The sequence below is a fragment of the Macrotis lagotis genome, chromosome 1 (assembly GCF_037893015.1).
Source record: "Macrotis lagotis isolate mMagLag1 chromosome 1, bilby.v1.9.chrom.fasta, whole genome shotgun sequence".
Classification (NCBI taxonomy): domain Eukaryota; kingdom Metazoa; phylum Chordata; class Mammalia; order Peramelemorphia; family Peramelidae; genus Macrotis; species Macrotis lagotis.
The window spans coordinates 24531221-24552890 of NC_133658.1; the positions used below are offsets into that span (position 1 = coordinate 24531221).

At 55.4% G+C, this 21670-nt stretch overlaps 2 protein-coding genes across 6 annotated transcripts in view; both read left to right on the plus strand.

Moving 5' to 3' along the window:
• AP5S1 (adaptor related protein complex 5 subunit sigma 1) overlaps positions 1 to 4897 on the plus strand; it is a 9450-nt gene extending 4553 nt beyond the window's left edge. The window contains exons 1-3 of one of the 4 annotated variants that reach the window (XM_074196057.1): positions 1 to 1286; positions 1375 to 1569; positions 2675 to 4895. The exon at positions 1 to 1286 is cut by the window's left edge and continues 1688 nt beyond it. In XM_074196057.1, the coding sequence (XP_074052158.1) occupies positions 1394 to 1569; positions 2675 to 3101 (603 nt within the window). In that variant the 5' untranslated portion in view covers positions 1 to 1286; positions 1375 to 1393 and the 3' untranslated portion in view covers positions 3102 to 4895. Of the gene's footprint in view, positions 1287 to 1374; positions 1570 to 2674 lie in introns of all 4 variants that reach the window. The other 3 variants (XM_074196053.1, XM_074196051.1, XM_074196049.1) reach the window with 3 other exon arrangements.
• Positions 4898 to 5050: 153 nt separating this feature from the next.
• On the plus strand, positions 5051 to 18338 carry MAVS (mitochondrial antiviral signaling protein). Of its 2 annotated transcripts, none has more exons than XM_074196041.1 (7): positions 5051 to 5343; positions 7839 to 7968; positions 8177 to 8351; positions 9452 to 9705; positions 10702 to 10852; positions 15630 to 15883; positions 16635 to 18338. In XM_074196041.1, the coding sequence occupies exons 2-7, from the start codon at positions 7852 to 7854 to the stop codon at positions 17169 to 17171; spliced, it is 1488 nt and encodes a 495-aa protein (XP_074052142.1). In that variant the 5' UTR covers positions 5051 to 5343; positions 7839 to 7851; the 3' UTR covers positions 17172 to 18338. The 2 variants fall into 2 exon arrangements, with proteins under 2 accessions (XP_074052142.1, XP_074052139.1); XM_074196038.1 differs by lacking the exon at positions 5051 to 5343 and adding an exon at positions 6957 to 7019.
• Positions 18339 to 21670: the final 3332 nt, after the last annotated feature.

Here is a 21670-nt window from a genome sequence, read left to right on the forward strand (position 1 = left end):
TCTGGGGGTTCAGTGAACTTGGATAGGAGAAAATTTATTTTCACTAATCTTTGGTTTCCTTTATAATACCCTATTTTATCCATTTAAAAAATATTCTCAGAACATCATGGGTTTTACTAGACAACAAAGGGTTCCACTCTTAAAAAAATGGTTACGAAGTCTTCATTTTGTTGATCCTTCCCTTTTTTTTTTTAACATCACAGCATTCTTGATATGTTTGCTCACCCCTCCCTGTTCTCCCTCACCTGCTCCCAAATTGAATTTCTCCCTGTAACAAACAAAGCAGTTAAACAAAAACAGCCAATACAGTGACTGGGCCCCAGAATCAAACCTTCATTGTAACCAAAGAAGCAACTTAGCAAAAATAAATGGGTGTGCTTGTCTCAGAATACATGTACTGTCCGTCCGCCCTCCTCATCTCTTGTCTTTCTCCCTCAAAACAAGGAAAGTGTGTGTGTGTGTGTGTGTGTGTGTGTGTGTCTGTGTCTGTAGTTCACTCTCTGTCCTCTGGAACTGGTTTTTCTGGGTTTCCCAGGCTGGCTTCTAGTCACCTTTTCAATTTATGGCCTTGGACAGCTAGGTGGTATAGTGGATTAGGCACCAGCCTTGGAGTCAGGAGTACCTGGGTTCAAATCCAGCCTCAGACACTTAATAATTACCTAGCCCTGTGGACTTGGGCAAGCCACTTAACCCCATTTGCCTTGCAAACCCCCCCCCTCCAAAAAAAAATCAATTTATGGCCTAGCCCAGAGAGATGGCACTGTGTCCTCTGCCAGAGCCTAGAATCCAGCCCCTGGGACTTGATCCAGAGTGAGTCAACCCACAGCTCCCACTTCCTTGGGAGCCTGACAAGAATGGAACAGGAAATATGGCCTCTTCTGACTTGTCTCTTTTCAGTCTGCAGACAGAGACCCAGCCTGTCTGCGTTTTGGCTCTCCCTGCACACTGTTCCTGACAGCCAGAGCTGCAGGGGGCCTTGAAGGCCATTTCATCCAGCCCACTGTGGTAGTCAAGGTCCAGGTGGCCACAGATATGGGCCCAGGCTTCTGACTTTCACTGATTAGACACTAAGAGAGGCTTATTGAATATTGGACTGTTCCAAACTGATTCCAGACTGGATCTCATCCTACTTTGGGGGAGCTTCTTAAGAGTAGTTTGGATCCCCTAGGAACTGGACTCAAGCTTCCTTGCCCAGGTCCTTTGATTGTGCTGATAGAAGTGCTGCACCAGGGCACTGCTCACACATCAGCCTGTGCAGCCAAAAGCCGAGTTGGAGCAAATCTAAGGTTGGCATTGACCACATGCTTCTTCCACGACCATCTCGCTGATGTCTTTCCCCCTTCCCTTTCTGATTGTTCTGGCTTCTCCTTTTAGGACACAGCTTCCAGCAACTATGGTCCACGCATTTCTGATCCACACGCTGAGTCCCCCAGCTTCTGGAGATGCTGCCTTTTGCCGAGTACTGTACTCTCGAGTGTTTGGGTCAGAGAGATCCCCAGCCGACCCCAGGCCTCATGGCCCAGAGAGGGACAGGTTGCTAAGGAAGGAGCAGCTGCTGGCTGTAGCAAGGTAAGTAGAAACCCCCAGCTCTGCCCAACTCCTCACTTGTCATTCATCTAGCCCTCTCAGGTTCTCTTCTGCAGCTCACTTCCCTCCCAATGACCCTGGCAGATGGGGGTACCCATTTTATAGATCTAGAAATGGGGGCTCAATGCAACGAGGTCATTGGCAGGTATCCAAACCCAGTTCTGCTGATTGCAAGTTCTGGGTTCTTTCCACTCCACAAGTAGGAAGGTAAATCCCCCTCAAGAAAAATTAGAAGATGCTTTCCAGAGTCAGATATAAGTTCTTTGGAATTTCTCCAGTGGCAGTTTAATGACTATTTATTTTTAATCTGGATCAGTTTAAATTGTACTGAAACCCAACTGGGTCTTAGGGAGTCCCAGGGGTGGAAGGCAGTTTTAGTGGGAAGAATGGCCCTTTTGTAGAGGCAGACATGGTGCTGCCCTTCCGTGTCCTGCCTTGCCCCCTCTATCCTTTCATCAGGGCTTGGCCACCTAGCCCATAGCCCCAAACTCTGAGGGCCCCCGGAACTTAGGGTGATGCCACTGGGCCTTCTCTATAAACTAGAGGCTCAGGGGTGGGCTTAGGCCCTCTCAGGGTGGTAGACAAGCCCTGGAGTCTTGCTGACATGTGTTCACACTGAACACATGTCTGATACAGAAGCAGTGGGAGGAACATCCCTCATATTTGTTTTGATGGCCTTAAAGGGCTCTCAGGAGTACTTAGGACTGGTTTTTCCCATTTGACAGATGGAGGAATTATTCTCTAGGGGATCCACGGGACTGACTCTGAGTGACCAGTTGGCAGAGCTCTTGGTACTGCTCTCAGGCACATGTTCAGACCAGGGTGGAAGGGGATGCAGTGCTTTTGTTTTTGCAAGGCAATAGGGTTAAGTGACTTGCCCAAGATCACACAGCTAGGTAATTGTCTGAGGCTGGATTTAAACTCAGGGCCTCCTGACTCCAGGGTCAGTGCTCTATCCACTGTGCCACCCAGCTGCCCCAAGGGGTACTGTTTTACTCTTTGGTCAGAGGATGTCTCCTGGAAGTGGGTGGCCCTTCCCCATGAGACCATCCCTCTCCCATGGGCCTGAATTCTGTTCCTCCCTCAGACAGGCGGAGTCAGCATGTAAGCTGCTGCAGCAGGCATCAGGCCGGCCTCCCATGGATCTCCTCCCCCAGTCCTCAGATGAGCCCATCCCCCTCCATGATGCTCCTTCCGGGGTCTTCCGCCTTCGACCTGGGGACCCTTTCCAGGAAGCCAAGGTGGTGGTGTGGCTTGGGTTCCTCTCCCTGGGTTGTGCCTTGGTTTGTGAACCCCACGAAAATCTGCTGCTAGCTGAAAGCACCTTGTGCCTGCTCAGCCGTCTTCTCCTGGATCACCTGAAGCTGCTGTCCTCTAGCAGCGACATCCTCCTCCGTGCAGACCGTGTCGAGATCATCCTCAACCACTTCCTTCCTCAGGGCCAGCTGCTTTTTCTCAATGACCAGTTTGTTCAGGGATTGGAGAAAGAACTGAGTGCTAGCTTGACCAGGTGAGGGACTCTCACGGACAGTCAGGTGAGGTCTGAAGCTGAGAATGTGCCCTGCCACTGACCCAGGCTGCCCTTTCAGGGTGGGCTCTGCCACTTAGCTCCTCTCTCTGCAGGCAAAGTCCATGGGTTCTTGGGAGAAGGGCAGGACTGGAAAGTCCAAGTTCTCTGCTACCACTCCCACTGCATCCTGAGGATGGCTCCCTTCTCTGCCCTTTTTATCCATGTGGGCATGGGTTGTCCCTTCCCATTCTGAACTCGGGATTAACTGGAAAGGCTGGAGCCCCCAGCATCCTCTTCCTATGATGTGGATACAAATACCGGCTCTCTTGTAAGATGACCAGGCTGCCTTCTTTTCTGGAGACATCAGGGATGCCTCATAGGCCCTTCTTCTCCTGTGCATGTCGTCATGGATGATATGTTCCAGGCTTCTCTCTGGCACACATCTCTCCATTGTTTTGAAGCACTCTTAAATGGAGTCCTAAGTTACCTAGATGGCACCTCCCCAGAATCCAGGGACCACCTGAGAATCGTCCACAGTGATACCTGTGGAAGAGGCATATTGGGAAGGGTCTCCAGGCTGACTGGAAGGTAATGGCTGATGCTGGACATGCAATGGTTGGAGACTGGTTTTTACCACTGCAGTGTGTCTGAACTTGTATTTTTGTGGCTGCTTCCTTGGGCACGCATTGTCTTCTCTGTTAAAATGGAAGCTCCCTGAGGGCAGGCAATGGTTTCATTTTTTTTTTTTATTAGACCTGGCACCTGCTGGGGATTAATAAAAGTTGGTGGATTTATTGGGCATCCTCATGGAAGGTCCGGATGCACCTGCCTGTTTAGGATTCTTGGACCTGAAAGGTCATTGAGTCCAGGCGTCCTTAGCCTGGACTCCAGGAACTTTTACCACTGAGTTTTAATGGAATTAATTCCCTTTATGACCCCAGGGTCCATAGGCTTTCCCAGACTGCCAGAAAACAGAAAAGGGGAAGGAGCCCCCAGCCCTTCATGCCTTTATTTCACAGATGAGGAAACTGATGCTTCCAAAGATGGAGTGACTTTTCCAAGTTCAGAGTTAGTGACAGCAGAGATGGAATGCCAGATGGGCTGCTCCGGCCTCCAGTTGCACATTCCTTCTGACCTTTGCACAGTCTTCTCTCCTAGGCTAGAGTTGGCACTTTCTAGTGGTGGTCACCAATCACATTTGGTGTTTGCCTCTTGAGGGGAAGGAGGGAGGGATTTTAACTTCAGTACCTCTGCTGAACTGGTGGAAATGTAATTTTAGATATAGGTTGGGCAGGCTTCCTCAGGGAGCAGTCCTTTAGACCCAGGGGGAAGAGGATGAAAGATAAGAGAAGAATAAAGGTCCTTCCTACAGTTGAACAGGAAAGAATCCCTGCCAAGGAACTGGGTCAATTGTATCACACTTGCCATTCTGGGGCGGATGTCGACACCATAGTCCAGAGGCCACAGGGACAGCCTTGGGCACCTGGAGCTTTCCTAGTAGTGAGGTCCGTTGAAGTTTAAAGGTCTGTGATTTCATCTGGGCCCAATCACAGCTCTCTATATACTTAGCATAAAGGTTTTAGGGGGAACTATAACCAAAGCTTGTGTCTTGAGTAGAGCCTGATTGGAGACAGTCCAGGGCTAAGCTCCTGGTTGGCGACTCCCCTGGCCAGCCCAGCCTTCTAGGACATGTGGTCCACTCCACCTGTGGCCATCAGACCCAGATGGAGGAGATTAGGGATTGGGAGGCCCAAGAAGCTTGTTCCTGGGATTGAAATGAACCGTGAGCATTGTTTGATGCTCTAAACCCAAACTGTTTTGATGCAACTGGATCTGGAGTTTGCCACCTAGGACTCTGGATCTTTTTTTTTTTTTTTAGGTTTTTGCAAGGCAGATGGGGTTAAGTGGCTTGCCCAAGGCCACACAGCTAGGTCATTATGAAGTGTCTGAGATGGATTTGAACTCAGGTCCTCCTGACTCCAGGGCCGGTGCTTTTTCCAGTGTGCCACCTAGGACTCTGGATCTTGAGGGGATTAATAAGTGTTTTTGGACTGCCAGATACAGGAGTTCATCTGAGGAAGATGATAAGTCGGTAATGCAGGAGTGGGCTTTACCAGCTAGAAGCCCAGAGGAGCCTCCAGCAGCTGGGAACGTCTATTCAGCAAGCACTTCCCGGATGAATAACAGGCCTGTGTTTGCAGAAGCCGAACAGTGTCCGGGGTCAGGGAAGGAAGAGCTTGTTCGTGGTGAGAGAAATGAGGGACAGGCAGCTGGGGCTTTCCTAAAGAGAGTTGGGATCCTGAGATGCGGAGGCGACCAAGGGAGCGCATCCCAGGCGCTAGGGGTGGCTCCGACAAAGGTCCAGAACGGGGAGGTGAACTTGGCGTGCCGGCCGAGGAGAGGGTGGGAGGGAAACCGAGTCTCAGAAGCTGCTCCCTGCTGGGCTTCTGCGCTGGGCCCGGTCACTTCCTGTTGTCCACCAGGGCCTCGCCTCTCTTCCTCATGCTCCGTTTTGCCACTTCCTGCTGCTTCTCTAGGTGCAGGGGCCTCTAGGGATCTCCATACAGAGATCATTTATTCAAACTTATCATTAATGACTCCAAAGCTGTCTCTGAGGGCCATTAGTGGGGTGACAGGTGGAGCCCTGGATGGGGCTTCAGAAAGTTTGATTCATTTATTTAGCTGTGATCCTGGGCAGGTCATTTTACTTCCTTCACCTCCGACCAACTGTGCGATGTCTGACGGCCGCCCCTGCCCCCAGCTCAGCTCCTCCTTGGTCATGTCTGGACTGTCGCCCTGCCGCCAGCCTCCCCTTCGGTCCTGCCTCCGCACGCCTGGGCACAGGCCCAGCCCGGGCACTGCCTTGCCCAGGCGGCCCTCGGGGCTGCCCCTTAGCCCCGGCGCGAGCTTTAAAGCCCTTCGGGTCTCGGCCTCTGAGTCGTCCCCATCCTGCTGGCTCTAGTCTGACCGTCCGTCCGCTTGTCTGTCCTGCCCGCCCTCCTGCCCGCTTCTCTGCCCTCCTGCCCGCCCGCCTCTCTGCCCTGCTGCCCGCCCGCCTCTCTGCCCTCCTGCCTCTCTGCCCTCCTGCCCGCCCGCCTCTCTGCCCTCCTGCCCGCCCGCCTCTCTGCCCTCCTGCCCGCCCGCCTCTCTGCCCTCCTGCCCGCCCGCCTGCCCGCCCGCCTCTCTGCCCTGCCTCTGCCTCCTGGACTCCCCCGCTTCCCTCAGGGACTCCGGGAGCCCTTCCCAGGCCTTCTCGGACGGGGGACGCTTCCCCGGAAGATCGCTCGGTGGCGCGTGGTTCATTCCCCGCACCGGGCCTTCCCCAGCAGCAGAGCGGCCGCCCGAGGCCCCTGCCCGCACCGGCCCAGGCCCAGTGAGCCGCAGACTAGGGGTGGCTGATGGGGTCTGACCGAGGAGGCCGTTCTTGGGCCGCGGCCGGCCGGGCCCGGCTCGGGGGCCCCGGAGCGCTTAGAGGGGCCGCGCGGAGGCTGCCGGGAGCCCTCCCGGGCTGGGCTGGGGGGGGGCGTGACGTCACGGCGGGGAGCTCGGGGCGGGGCCCGGAGGCGGCCCGGGGCGGGCAGGTGCCCGAGGCCGGGCCTTCTGGGGAGGTCACCCTGGCGCCCCCCCCCCCCCCCCCCCCCCCCCCGCTGCCCCGGGCTCCCGCCCAGGCCTCGGGGAGGTCACCCTGGCCCCCTCCCCCACCCGCGCCTCCGCGGCCCCGCCCACGGCCAGCCGGCCAATGGCAGGGGGCCTCGAGGGCGGGCGCGAGCCGCGGCGCCCCGCCCCGCCCCGGCCCCGCCCCCTGCCCGCCCCGGCCCCGCCCCTGCCCCTCCCGCCGCGCGGGCCTGCGCTGGGCTCGGCCTCCGCCGCCGCCGCCGCCGCCACCTCCTCGGCCCCCGCAGCGCCCCGGCCTCCGCCGCAGGTAAGCGGGGCGGCGCCCCGGGCCCAACCCCGGCCCGCAGCGCCCGGGGGAAGCGGAGGCCCCGGGCGCGCCGAGGCCCCCAGGCCCGGCGGAGCCCCCGGGCAGCCGCCCGGCCCGGCCCGGCCCGCGCTCTCGAGCCCCGGCCTGTCGGGGAGGGTCCGCGGGCGCCGGCCAAGGGCCTCCCCGGTGACCTCCCCTGGCCCGGGCCGGGCCGGGCACCCCCGGGGACAGGCGGCGACGCCCCGGGGAGGCCGAACGGAGCAGCGGCACCCCTGGCCAGGACGGCCCGGGGCACGGCGTCAGGACCGGCCCAGGCCTGCCAGAAGACGGCCCCGCTGCCGCGGCCAAGGTCGCCCTCGGACGGCCCGGGACGGCTCGGGTGTCGGCTGGACCGGGTGGCCTCTGAGGTTCCTTCCAACTCCGACATTCTGTAATTGGTTTGAAAGGGATCAGAGGTCATTTGGTCCAGCCCGCTGCCTCCGCGCCAGATGGCCCAGCCGGCCCGGACTGCACTGGATGTTGTCGGCAGAAGAGAAAAGCAGGGTCTAGGGGCCCCCCTCAGCTGCCGCGTCCCCCCGACCTCCCGGGCCCAGGACGCCTCCCTAGCTGCTTCTCCATCCCTGCCGGGATTGGCCGCAGCTGCGCCAGCACTTTACCCTCATGAGTTTTTGTTCTAGAATCTAAAAGGAACTTAGCTCAAGTTACCCAACTCTCCGCCCCCCCCCCCCCCCAGAGGCAGAAGAGAAGGGAGCTTCCCAAGGTCACCCAGCCGCCGGCGTCAGGGCCGGACTCCAAAGAGCCCGTTCCTTTCCCCTTCAGGATCTGAGGGGCCATGCCCCTGGCAGAGGAACGGACCGAGCAGTACATTCGCTTCCATCTCAGCGACTTCTTCCGCATCGATGTCTTGGAGATACTGTCCCACCTGCCGTGCCTCACCCCCGCCGACCAGGTAGGTTAGATGATGAGAGGCAGCTTTTACCCCGGAGCCCCTAGATGGAGAGGATACTCATCCCATTGGGGGGGGGGGCAGGCGTGATTGAGTCTCCCCTCACACAAAATCTTCTCATTGCTTGTTTGCCAGGGGCCTTCAAGGGCCCAAAGTCACCATCCTAGCTTGGGGAGGCAAGCATGCGACTGTGTGCTACCTTCTCTTCCAGGATAGCATCCGGGCCTACATCGACCGCCGCGGAAACCGTGACAGCGTATGGAAGCTCTTTGACCATCTGCCAAAGCGTTCGGGCTGGGTGACCTGCCTCATCACGGCCCTGAGGGAGTGTGAGCTGACTGACCTGGCCGATGTCATCGCTAATGTCTACGCCTCCAACCAGACCCGTGAGTCCCCTGCCTTTTCCTGCCTGTTTCTCCTTCCCCTCTGGAGGTGATGCAGGAGGCCACTGAGTCCCCCACCCATTCTTGGCCTCAGGGTGTCTGAGTGCCCTCCTCACAGATGCGAATGTGCCTTTTTCTCATCTGTCCATCTGACCTAGTCACACCACAGGGGTCTATTAAGCACCTTCTACGTACCAGGCATGACTACAAGGAGGTGCCAAAGCACACCAGCACCAGGCCTGGAGCCAAGAGGACTCAACCCCTGAATTCAGATTTGGGACTCAGACACACAAGCTGTGTGACCTTGGGCAAGTCACCTAGTCACCTCACCCTGCTTGCCTCGATTTCCTCTTCTGTAAAATGAGCCTGAGAAGGAAATGACCAAACACTCCAGTGTCCCTGCCAGAAAAACCCCATATAGGGTTATAGAGTGTTGGACCTGACTGAAATGACTCAATAACAGATCAGACTTTGTAGTAGGTTCTGATAATCTAGAAGCATTTTTTAAAATTCTGCCTTTAGTGAGCTTACATTCTATGGGGGGGAATAAAGTGAAAAGATAAATAAATAGAAATTGAGACAAGGTGACTTGGGTGCATCAGGCTGGACCTTGTCTGGCAGGACTTGGACTTTGTATTGAGGGAAGCCTGGGATTCCAGGAGGCAGAAGTGAGGAGGAAGGTCATTGAAGACAGCAAGAACAGCCTTGTCCTGCCAAAGTCCTGGGCCTGGAGGAGGAAGGGCTTGGAGCAGGACTCTGCAGGAGTCCCTTGACCAAAAGGTCAGAAGAGAAGGGATGGAGGAGGATCCTGAAAAGTCTATGGTGTCTACTTTGTGAGCGCCTCGGGATGGGAGCAAAGTGGCAGAAGGGAGCCATGGGAGGGCAGAGAGAGCTGACCCAACATCACTACCCCCCCCCATGTTTTCTTTCTTTTTTTCAGAGTGAAACAAGGGCATTGGGTAGAGCAGGTTGGAACCACCAAGATGATGTGCTTTTTTACTCCATGGCCTACATGCCTTTGGGATCTTTTCAGCCTGACCTTATTGTAACCAACCTGCCTCTTTGTCTCTGTTCTTCCCCTCCTGCCCCCCAACCTTCTGTAGGGTTCCATAACCGTCTAAGAGATCAAGCTGCCCCTGGTCCACCGGTTGCCCCAAGCAGCAGAAGCCAGCAGGTTCTCCCAGTCACCCCACCACAACCTTCTGCTGGGATCCCGAGGCCCCATCCACCTACCCATCCAGCCCCTTCTTTGCCTGACACCACCACTTACAATGGTTACCCAGAAGAGCAGGAGAGAGAGAAGGCAGGGCTCAGCCATACTGCCCCCATCCAGGACACCCAGCCACCTAAGACAGAGGTAACTTTTTTCTTCCCCAATTGGGATGATGGCTTCTAGTCTTTAGGGTGAGACCCCATACCATTTGAACTGAGACCTCCAAGGCTTTGCTCTGCTTTCACTTTTCCATGAAGAACAGAGCCCTCTAGGCTTGGAAAGAGCAGTTGGGAATCGCCCAATAAGTGTCTTTAAAAGAATATGTACTGGGGTGGCTAGGTGGCGCAGTGTATAGAGCACTGGCCCTGGAGTCAGGAGGACCTGAGTTCAAATCTGGCCTCAGACACTTAATAATTACCTAGCTGTGTGGCCTTGGGCAAGCCACTTAACCCCATTGCCTTAAATTAAAAAAAAAACCACAACTATATGTATTGTCTAAGGTGGGAGATACAAAAGAGACTTATTCCATCAGGAGTTTACAGTCTAGGAAGATTAACACAAGGCCCAGACTTGGCTGAGAGCTGTAGGGATCCCAGAAGGGAGGGACAAGTACAACATAGGAGTGGTTGGGAAAGACATAGCAGAGTGGCCCATTTGACTTGGATCTGGAAGCTCAGAAAGATCAGGGAGAGCAAATTTCCCCATTTATTCAAATAGGGGTTGGCAGGCATATTTTTTTTTCCACTAGGATAAAAAGACCAAACACTAGTTACACATGTTTAAAGAAGCTTAGAATAGTTAGATAACTGTTCGTTCCTAAACTGCGGCAGATATGGAGCTGGACCCTAGAGAAGCGGCCCTGTGCTGCTAGTAGGGTTTGTGTGAATGGCCATGACCACCCTCCCTAGATCCTCTTCTTGAGCAGAATTCCCATCGACACACAATTTGATGGTTTTCCAAAACGGTCGTTTCACCACAAATCTGCTAGGCCATAGAACAAGTATCTGCCCCACTTCACAGACGAGGAAACTGACTCAGATAAGATGACTTTACTTTCCACGACTCTGGGGATCCCAGATCCTGGCTCTTCGGAAAGGACTCTGAACTCTGAACTCCTTAGCAATCTGTTCCCTCTTTTAGGTCACAGGGGTGACCCTGAATCCTGCCCATTCTGCAGACACATCCAAGAACACTGAAAGATCCTCTAGACACTCTTCTTTCTCAGCTCCTGCCCTCACAGGCACTGGAGAGCACCACAGGGCAAGTGGAGGATCGGGTGACAGCCCCCCAGGTAGGACAGCTCTTCAGGCCTAGAGGAGGGGACCCACTGGGCATATCGTGTTCTTTCCCCAAACTGGGGAGGAGAACTACCCTGAGAACAAACGACCTTTCTGGAGAGTAGTTTGGGGTCTCTCCCAGAAGAGTTGGTCTATATGCCCCCCCACCCCCCCACCCATGGTATCTCTCACCTAGGATCCTAACTCTGATAGGAATGAAAAACGGCCCAAAGACATGAGAGACTTCTCTGGTACCTTGGTGGGGGTACCTTGCTGAGCTGTCTATAGTACTCTGTAGCAGCCTAGGATCCTAGACTTGGGGTACAGCTTGGAGTGGTTGGGAAAGACATGGTCAGAGTGGCCCGTTTGAACTGCCACCTCTTATGGCAAGAGCAGGGATGTACTCTGAGGCCCATGTTAGGAAGCAGCAGAGCCACGATTGGGCCTGGGTCCTCCGGTGGCAAAGTTAACAGACTCTTCACTGTTTGGGTCTGTTCCCCACTGTTGAAAGCATCATTAAGTATGATCTTCATGGTGGGCTGGAGGAAGGCCAAGGTCCTATGCTGACTCCATCAGGCATGGGCCATTGGAGAACCTTTTGGAGACATTGGTGGGCTTGACCAGGCTTGTGGTCTTGTGTCCTCCTGCTCATCAGAGGTTTTTCTGCTGAATGTGATGTCCAGGAGATTGCTGAGGACTGTTTAGTCTGTGTGTTTATTGGTCAGGATCTCCAGTGTATTTGAAACCTTTATAAAATGGGGATTTCTGTATCTATGAAAGTTGTGTAAAGAGAACCACTAGTTAGATCTTGGTGGTGATGGTGTTATCATGCTGATTATTAGGGCCTGAGGGCCCCTGAACAAAGGTGATGGGCCCAATGGAGAGTCTTTCCCCTCTTAGCTCGGGGTTTGCCATCTGTCTTATCACTGACTTGTCAGAGAAAAGAGCCAAAGTAGGAAAAAAAAAAACCAGGTGACATAATAAAAATGAAGAAAATATAAGCAGATATAATGGAAAGAATTCAATCCTGATGCCTTCAAACAAGTTATCAAAACTGAAAATGACAAATGGAAGGAAGACTGGCCACCAACACCAATGATAGTGATGTTCTGCAGAATTTTAGCCAATGGAAATCAATTCTAACAAGGAGACCAAATGAGCCTAAAAGAACCTTTAGAAGCAGAACAGTTGAGAATATAAACCTAGCTAAAATTTTTATTCTTATAATGTTTAGAACATAAAAGGGGCAGCTAGGTGGTGTAGTGGATAAAGCACCAGCCCTGGAGTCAGGAGTACCTGGGTTCAAATCCAGTCTCAGACACTTAATAATTACCTAGCTGTGTGGCCTTGGGCAAGCCACTTAACTCCATTTGCCTTGTTAAAAAAAACAAAACCAAAAAAAAAAGTCTTTAAAAAGTTGATGAATAGAAACTGTATTTCTCCATAAAGCTCCACAGGTCAACCTAGTTTAAAGGCCTTTGAGAAGTCCAGCTGAACAGTCACCCCATGGACGTTTAAAGATAAAAATGGAAGGACAAGACAGCTGCAAAATCTTTTCTAGCAAACTTTCCCCTCTGGGACCCCAGAGCCTCCACACTTATGTCTGATCAGAGGACACACAAACAGGACTCCAAAAAGCAGGGAAGGGCAGCAGCATTTGATTGATGGAACCCAGAGAAGGGAGGGTCAGGAGGGATTTTGGGGGACACAGGTTCAGCCGGCCACAGATGAGGAGAAGATCCTGAAGACAAAAGCTCTGACTTCACCACAGCCTCTCCAAGGTGGCTCCCAAGGATGCCAACAGTGACCTGTGTGGGACTAGGAAGAAACATTTATAAAGGACCAGTTCCAGGCACTTGTGGAACCCTCACAACAGCCCCAGAAGTGGGGGCTACCTTCATCCTCGTTTTACAGATGTATAAACTGAGGCAGGCATTAAATGACTGATCCACCTCACACAACTAGTGTCTGAAGCTAGATTTGAATTCAGGTATTCCTGATTCTAGACCTAGTGATCTAGCCACTGTCCCTCTTTGCTGCAGTGTGTGTGTGTGTGTGTGTGTGTGTGTGTGTGTTCATATACATGTGTGAATATACAATGTGTGTAAAGTGTATATGGATGTGTAGTGGTATGTATATGCACAGGGACGTAGACCTACTATGTGTGTGTGTATGTGTGTATATGCATGCATACGTTTATACATATATGTGCCAAGTTCATGGAACCCTGGGTAAGAAACTGAAGACTTGGGCCACAGGTGGTGTTCTCCATACTGGTGCTCTTTGACGACCAGGAATAGAGAAGAGAAAAATTGGGGAAGTAACCATGTGAAGAATGTGAAACTGAGGATAGTATTTGGAATCTTCATCTATGGCTTAACAGATTCCTGGCCAGGAAGGGAGTGAGCTCAACTTTGGTCCCAAAGAATGAACTTTTGTGGGGTTTCAAAGTCTCATTCAGAGGGCTTTAAAGGATCAGAACAGGAGAAGACTGTGGACACGGTGAAGGAAGGAGAAGCGCAGTTGAGACCCACAGGGCTTCACAGGAGCCAAAACTCAAGAAAGGAGCTGAGGGCAGAACTCAGATGGGAGGGTCTACCCCTGGAACTCCAGATGCAGTTGTTGAAGGTAACCCCTCATCAGAAGAACCCCACAAGTAAATGTGGTTGGGGAGGATGAGGGTGTTGTCTGTGAAGAGAGTATATTTGTGATGAAATCCAAGAATGGGGACTTGGGGAGAGAAGCATGGTGGAAGACACTGGGGTGAAGATTCTGCCTCTCCAGAAGAGGAAGGATGTGGGAATACTGGCACCCAGACACAACGGAGTGAGTGATGAGAGACTTTGGCTCTCTAAGATTTCTCCTGGAGATCTTTCTCCACCAAATGCAGGATAGATGACTTTCTGACTTGCCTTAATGATCATTTTATTCTTCAAAAGGTAGAAGAATTATCAACAAAAAGGGGAAATTTTATGATGTATACGATAGGCACTTAGAGGGAAGAATTCTCAGTGATCAAAATGATTGACACCTGAGAGGGGAGTGACCACTTCCACCTAAAATTGTGAAGGAGTAGGAGCGGAAAACTGGGTGTGGACCGACTTGCATCCTCAAGTTTGAGAGAATAAATATCCAAGGGTTCAGAGGAAGGATGGATAGACTCCATGGACTAAAATTTTATAGGGAAAGTCAGCTCAGAAAGGATGGGGAATACTCAAAAGGAAACTCTGAGGACACAAAGGGAAACAACTTCCTCTGTTTGAAGAGAGATTGATGTGGATCCCTGGCAAACCTGCTGAGGGCTGACAGAAGATGGAAGCAAAGCTGGCCAACCAGATGAACGGAATCCTAAAGATAAAAATAATATCAGAAGAGTTCAAGTCTCCAGTGATTGAGGCTGGTGAAGAACGTCAAGATGGTCATAGTGATTGTCCTTCATTTTCAAAGAAGACTACAATCTCAGGGAGATGATGCCACTACAAGCACATTTACTGGATTTGAATGGGGGGGTTGGCGATGCTAAGTCACCAGCCTCGCTTTCTCCTCCAAAACCTTCTGGGTCCAGTGGCCAGATATGGATCATGACTACTGGAGATGGCCCTGGATGGGAGGCAGTCAGAGTGAAGTGACTTGCCCAAGATCACACAGCTAATAAATGGCAAGTGTCTGAGGCTGGGTCAGGAAGGTCTGAATTCAAGTCTTGTGGCTCCACACCTTGGCAGAGGGGCCATTCTCAGGAGAAACCCCCAATTTGAATGGATTCACAAATCTGGTCTTTAGGAAGTAGTGGCGTCAATGAGGTGTCAGTCCGCTGCTCCTGCTCGATGGAGAGATGGCTGCTGCCCGACTAGAGGGTGGTTGAGTTAGGGAGATAGTAAGAGCTCCTGCCTGCCTTGGATGAATTCCTGTGGGCTGGATGGTAATGCAGGTAGAAGGATATGCATGGAGAAGTGCACCACGGGTTGAGTGGGGAGACTCAAGGGTTAGCCCAGTCAGAGGACCCTAGTGGAGGGCTTGGGGATCTGGCAGGACCCAGCATTGATTAGTGACTTGGGTCCATCAAAGGCAGCCCAGGTGGTCTATTGAGCCAATCCGAAGATGACCCAGAGTTAGCGCAGCAGATGATAGGGCCAGGATAGTTGATCTAGATCTGATAATAATAAGGTGAAGTCCAGCAGGGGTAAAGGTCAAAGTTCCTAATACCCAGTAGTTCACATAGAAGATGGACTGGTAGTATTAGATCTGGGAAAGAGGAAGTTTTAGTGAATTAGACGCTCAGCCTGGGTCAGCCCTGGGCTGCCTGAAGAGGCAGAACCCCCACATGGCCCCACGAGGGGTGTTGGGGGGGTTCGTCTGGGCCAGTTCTTGGGCTAGTGAGGGTTGGTGGGTCACAGGGTTCTGCTACAGCTCCACAGTTCAGTGGATGATCACAGGGATGGGTGGCATTTTGGCAGGCGTCATCTGCTTTCCTTGTGGCCTCACCCCCAAGGAGCTCAGCCCCAGGCTGGGTCAGCTGTTGGGCCTATGCAGCCAATACCTTGAGCATGAACCCCTCATCCCACTGGAGAACTGCCCCCAGTCAGTCAGTGAACATTTCTCCAGGGGCTGTCTATCATGTGCAAGTTCTAGAAGGAACTTAGATGGGGGAGGGGGCAGGCAAGGGATCTTCCAGGTGGAGGAGGAGGTAGAGTCTGTAGAGTCAGAGCAGATGTGGAGAGGGGTGAGGGACAGCCAGCCTGCTGGGAGAACCTTTTGTGATGATGAGTCTTTGCTGTTTTTGTTTTTCCTCAGCTTCTGCCTTCCCCCCCACATCTTCTCATGGCCCCCTCTCGCCATCGGTCTCCTTTGTGGCCCGCTCTTCTAAGAAGGCAGGCCCAACATCTGGACCCCAGTCAGCCTCTCCACCCGGCAAAGGCTCCTCCTCCTCGCCCCACCAGCCCATGGCTTCCTCTCAGGTTAATGAAAACCAGATAAGGGCCACCTCCCCCAGCCAAGGCCCAGGCCTGCCCCCTGGCAGAGAGCCCCCCACCAGGAGCTCTGTGGAGGTAAGAGCTCCCTCTCCTAGCAAGAAGAATGTCCCACTTCCTTGGGATTGGGGGTTCTGCCTCTAACAGGGGCCTAGCAGACCCCGAGAAAGCTTCCTTGACACTGGCCTTAGAGGGCAGGGGTGAGAGCTTCCTCACCTCCTTTCAGGGACTTCCCAGGAAGAAGCCTGGCTTTGCCCTGTTTGTCCCCTCAGCCAGGGGCCTCCTCATGGAGAGTCGCTCTCTGCTGGGGGGAAGTAGGGTAGCCAAGGTTTGGCTCTTTGCCACCGCCTTTGGGCTCTGGGGTTTGGGGAACAAGGTTGGCTCCCCCCTCCCAGGTCAGCCTCTTGAGAAGTCCTCTAAGGGTCTTCTCCTTTTGGTCTGCCCTCACACAGCTTCTGGGTCTCTCATCCCCTTGAGAGCTTGGGGCTCCCTTGTTGGGGGTCTAGCCCCTCAGACTGTGCAAGCCTAGGACTGGAAGGGACCAGAACCCTAAAGAAACCCCTCTGACCCCCCCCCCCCACACACACATACACAGATTGGATCTGGGCAGGAGCCTCTCCCCCTTACCATCTACATATCCTCTGCCTTTCCCCAAACACCAGTGACTTTGCCACGGTCCCCAAGAGGACCTGATGGTCAGGGCTGAAAGGCTGGGCTCACTGGGGTGGGAGGGGGAGACTGGCAGGCCTCTGCCCCTGGCACAACCACCCTTTTTGGTGATGCCTGGCCCTGGCAGCTCAGAAACAGCCCAGACTCTGTTTCCCCACAGGTTCTGCCATTGACTCCGAAGTTAGCCAGCTCTCCCCAGCCTGGGCCAGCCCCCTTGGGGCAGGCACCCCCTTCCTGGGAGGATGAGACCAGGCTAAGCAAGCCTGGATTGCTAAAGTCATGCAATGAGGAGCCATACTCCGGTGGCTCCGAGCGGCTGCTCTTCTCTGGCAGTGCCCAGGGAAGCATGGGCTCCCTCCACATCAGCCCCAGTTCTGGGAATCTCCCCGAGGAGAACGACTACTCCTCAGTCACCAGCGTGCCTTCCCCTGGCAAGCCAGAAGCCAGTGGCTCCCCCAGACAGCCTGGGGGCTCCAAGACCTCCTCTCTGAGCACCTTCGAGCTCCATGTTGAGGAGAGACCCGGGGAGTGCCCCCTCAGGAGCTGCCCTGGCCCGGACCAGACCCCTGGCCCTGCGGCCCCATCTGGAGGTGGTCCCAGCGGGGACGGCTCCTGGGGAGTGTGGCTGGGGTCTGCTGTGGCCATGGTGCTCTTTTCTGTGGCCTTGGCCGTCTTGTACAAGCGCATCCAAAAATAAGGGACTTTTCAGGGCCCCCTCCCTCCCCCTCCCATCTTGGGGTGGCTCAGAGGGGTTGTCGCAGGCCGGGTTGGGGGAAGAGGCTGCGGAAGGTTGATGCCCAGGAACCTGTTTACTCCTCTGTAGAAAGGAGGGTGTGGGATGGGAGGCCAGGAAGGGCCCCTGAATGTAGTCTGCAAACGCTTCCCCATCCCCCCATCCATGTGCTTTGGGCCCAGTTCTAGCTTCGGTGGGGGGTGAGTGCAGGGGGCTGTCCGTGCTCTCCTGGTCCTCGTGACGGCACGTAGCTGAGGGTCGAGCGCTAACCTCACAGTGTCTGGCTCGACCCCGGCCAGTGGAGGGGGCGACAGAGATAACCTCCCAGTGAGGGGCCCCCGAGCTGTGGGCTGCCTTGGGATGGAAGACCACCCTGCCGGGCCGAATGGGGGCCCTCCCACAGGGACCCGGGGCTCTCTGGGGCCCCTGTACTGGGACGGGACCGACCAGTGGAGTCAAGGGGGCATGGGCCCTCTTCCTATGCCTTCCTAAGCAGGCCCCTGTGTCTGGCCTGTGGTCCAAACCAGGGCCCAGCCATGCTCCTCCTGGGGACTCCTTGCCCCCACTCCCCCAAACTTCCACACCATCTCATGCACTCCTCGCTGGTTCACTGCCCATCCCTGTCCTTGCCCCGTGGCCACTGGCAGACGGAGGGGGAACGGGAAGCTGTGTTGGCACCCTTGGGTGGGCTGCCTTCCTGGAGCCTCAGTTTCCTCAGCTGTAAAATGTGGGGATCTGATGATCTCTGAGGACGGCGGCCTTCGCCTCCCCAAGGCTCTCCATGTGGTTACCATGGTGGGGATCCCCTGGCCCGACCCCCACGGAGCGCAGGAAAGGGACAGAGTCCCAGAGGCTTGTGACGCCTGAGGCCGGGGTGGCACCTCGTCCGCCCCGTCAGCCTCTGTGCCCGGAGAGGTCCTGCCCTCAGAGCAGACCAAGACCTTGTCTCCGAGTGGCCGTGGTGGGGGAGAGCCATGGGGCAGTAGTCTTGACAGACCCTGGGCACTGGCGGGGGGCATCCTGCTGGCACCCCTCCCCCAGCCCCCTCTCCCAGAGCCACCCTGTGGGCCCCCCGAGTCTGTGAGTCCGTCGCTTGCCAGTGTGCACAATAAAGCTGTTTGACCACTTGGACAGCGGGTGCCCCTCACTGGCTGCCAGGTGCGGGGCGGGCGCAGGTGGGCACCGGCCTGCGGGAGGGCTGGGCCATCCTCTGGGGGCCACCGACGCGCCCCAAGTCCCCCCGCTGTGGCGGCGCCTCTCGTCCCTTCCGCGCCTGCTCAGGCCGGGCTCACGGTCAAGGCGATGCCCTGCGGGGTCCCGGGGGGGGGCGGGGGCGGGGGCCCGCGGAGGCTGCGCAGAGCGGGGCCGGCCGCAGTGCGGAGGCTGCGCAGAGCGGGGCCGGCCCGCAGTGCGGAGGCTGCGGCCGGGGCGGGGCCACGGCCTCCCCCGCGCCGCCCCCCCGCCTCGGGCCGGGCCAATGAGCGCGGCGGGCGGCCCGAGTGACGGCGGCGGGGCCCGCCCCCGGGCTCCGGGCCCGCCCCCGGGCTCCCGGCGCGCCCGCCTCCGCCGCCCCTTTCGCTCTCCGCTGCCGGCCGGGCGGCATCTCGGCGGCGGCGCTCCGTGCGGGCCGTGTCCGGGCCGCGCCGGGGCCGTGTCCGGGGGTCGCGTCCGGGCCGCGCCGGGGGCCGTGTCCGGGGGTCGTGTCCGCGCCGCGCCGGGGGCCGTGTCCGGGGTCGTGTCCGCGCCCGCCCGGCGGCTGCTGCCCACGGTGAGTGCGGGCCTGGGGTCAGGAGCGGGGGGGGGGAAGGGCCGCGGAGCTGCACTCGCACTCGGGACCCGCGGCACGTCGGGGGGCCCGCCTGGCCTCTGAGGTTCCTTCCAACTCTGAGTTTCTGTGACTGGTTTGAAAGGGATCAGAGGTCATTCGGTCCCGCCTCTGCCTCCGCCCGGCCGCACGCAGCGGGGTGTCCAGGTAGGTGCGGGCCCCGGGCCACAGCGGGAGGACAAAGGAGCCCCTTGTGGGGGAGGGTCCCCCGGGCCCCCCTGGCCGGCGGGGGTCGCACCGCGGTACCCGCGCTCTGGGCGGGGGAGGGGTGGGGCGCGGGGGGGCAGCGGGCATGTGGCGCCGGGAAGAGGCAGAACCCCCTGGCACGTTGTGGCCAGCCCCGGCCCGCACCCCTGGCCGGGCCTCGTGTGTGGCACGGGCGGGCTGCCCCTGTGCTGGGGTGAACGCGCCGTGCCCGGCGTGCCCGGCGTTGCTGCTGCGTCCGGATCTTCCAGGAGGACCGACCACACCTTGTTCCGGGGTAAACGGCTCGTGCCTTCTTTCTCCCAATAAAACATTAGACACACCTACTTCTCGTGGCCTATTTCTTCCATCACAATAGAATAGCACGGTTTTGCCCTTTTCCCCCCACATCCCAAACCCTTGAAACCCATCCATGACTTCCCCTCCCAAAGGGCTTCTGAGCCATGGCCAGTTTCCATACCTGGTCACTCACCCTTTCCATTGAGGAGGGGACGGCTGACCCACTTGCCGGCCACCACTGCCATCAGATGCCCTTTGGGGTTCTGGGACTCTGATGGCCTTGTAGCCAAGAAAACTATTTCCAATTTAGATGAATGTCCCTGATGCTACTAAAGCACTAATGCCCCCTCCCCCACCCACATTACCCCATTTACTTTCCTGGGGGTACATTCAAGGACAGATGACCATTTTTGTAGTAACTAAAGAGTATGGTGATGAGGACCAGTCCAAAGCTCATGCCCACTGAAGCAGACCAGCTTTGGCCCTTCCTGTTGGACCAAAGGCTCAGTATATGAACTCTTGTCCAGTCAGGCTTTGGTTCTTCTCCCTATTCTACCAGCTAGCTAGGCACACTGGAGTGAAAAAGTGCCATCCCGGTCACTAATTGGACGTAGGATTTATTTGCCAGGTTTGCCAAGGTCTAGGGATAATGAAAGGCAAATATTCTGTACTCCCTATATGCAAATAGATGTTCTAATGAGAGAACAAACAATGCACAAACACACCAGATCACACATACATGTGTGTCTACTTAAGTAGGCACAAATGAGCAGTGGGGTGGGGATGCTGGGAAGGACCTCTTCCTTGCTCTCTCCCTCAGCTGGCACCTGACCAGTGTGATTACATGATAGGGTAAGGAGATGCAGCAATTATACAATATAATAATGGCAAACATAATTAGCCAGATGCCAGGGAGAGGTTTCAGAAGTCCTCAGGACCTATCCTGGGTCTGCCTTTTGCACCACTGAGATGCTTTGGGCTTCTGCCTTCTGGGCCTCAGTTTCCTCATCTGTACCATGGGCCAGCAGTGCCCAGGATCCTCCTTCACAAATGGGTCAAATAGGATGGTAGTTTACCAATCCAGCTGTTGGTCTTAGACTTAGTGGAGCTAGGGAGAGAGAAGGGAAATTGAGAAGCCAGAGAAAGCTTAGGGGGTGCCAGCTGTCCCTGGGAGCTGAATTGGAGAATGGCTGAGTCGGCCTCTTGAATTTTCTGCAAGCCTGTCAACCTTAATGCGCTCCCTGATCCCCATGGTGGGGATCAAGGTGGAAGACGAGCTGGGATGGGCCCTTAGGTCTTCTGATACCCCCTGCTCTTTTCAAATAAAAGTCACAGAGGAAAGTGATGGGTGTGAATTGGAGTTGAGTGAGGGCACTGCCCTAGGACCACAGTCTTCCCTGTGTGGGTTTATTTGCCAGATATGGATCAGGATGACTGGAGACAGCCCTGGATGCCAGGAAGTTGAAGGCAAGTGTGACTTGCCCAAGGTCACAGAACCAGTAAGCTTCATCCTTCTGAAGTCAAATTTGAATTTGGGTCTTTGACTCCAGGTTGTGGATAGAGATCCAATGCACCACCTCACAGCCCCATAACAACAACTCTTACCAACCACCTTTTAGGTTGTATCACAACCCCTCGCTTAGAGATGGGGAAATCAAGGCTCTGAAGGGAGGGGGACCCACCACAGGTCTCCCCTATTTCTGAGTCTCTTGCCCTGACCACTTCACCCAGCTGAAGGATTCAGATCACTTGGCACAGAAATAGCAGTTCTAAACCCCAGGACCATGGAGACCTGGGGATGGAGGCAATCAAGTAGTTTGGGGTGAGAGGTGAAGGATCCCAAGCCCAGCTGTTGTCTCTATGGGTGGCACCTGTCTGGACTCCCCTCATCCCTTCCTCAGAGGGGCTACTAGGGGGCCCTGCATTCTCCATAAAGGCTAAAGGTTGTCTACTGGTCGACCTTCCTTCCCTGGGAGGAAGGAGGAAGAACCTTCTGATATTGGACTCATGTGATCTTCCCAGGGCTGAGTGGGAACAGATCTACACAGCACCAACCCCCCAGCTCCCTCCTCCCCCAGGGAACTGTTTCAACTCTGCTCCATCCTGCCAGATTTGCAAAATCCGAGGCTCTGTCATCCGACGACTCCTCAGGCAG

Coding starts and splice junctions, on each gene's coding strand:
- MAVS (XM_074196041.1), top strand. CDS start 7,852: ATGCCCCTGGCAGAGGAACGGACCGAGCAGTACATTCGCTTCCATCTC. Junction 9,706..10,701: donor CCCAGCCACCTAAGACAGAG/GTAACTTTTTTC, acceptor TCCCTCTTTTAG/GTCACAGGGGTGACCCTGAA. Junction 15,884..16,634: donor CCACCAGGAGCTCTGTGGAG/GTAAGAGCTCCC, acceptor GTTTCCCCACAG/GTTCTGCCATTGACTCCGAA.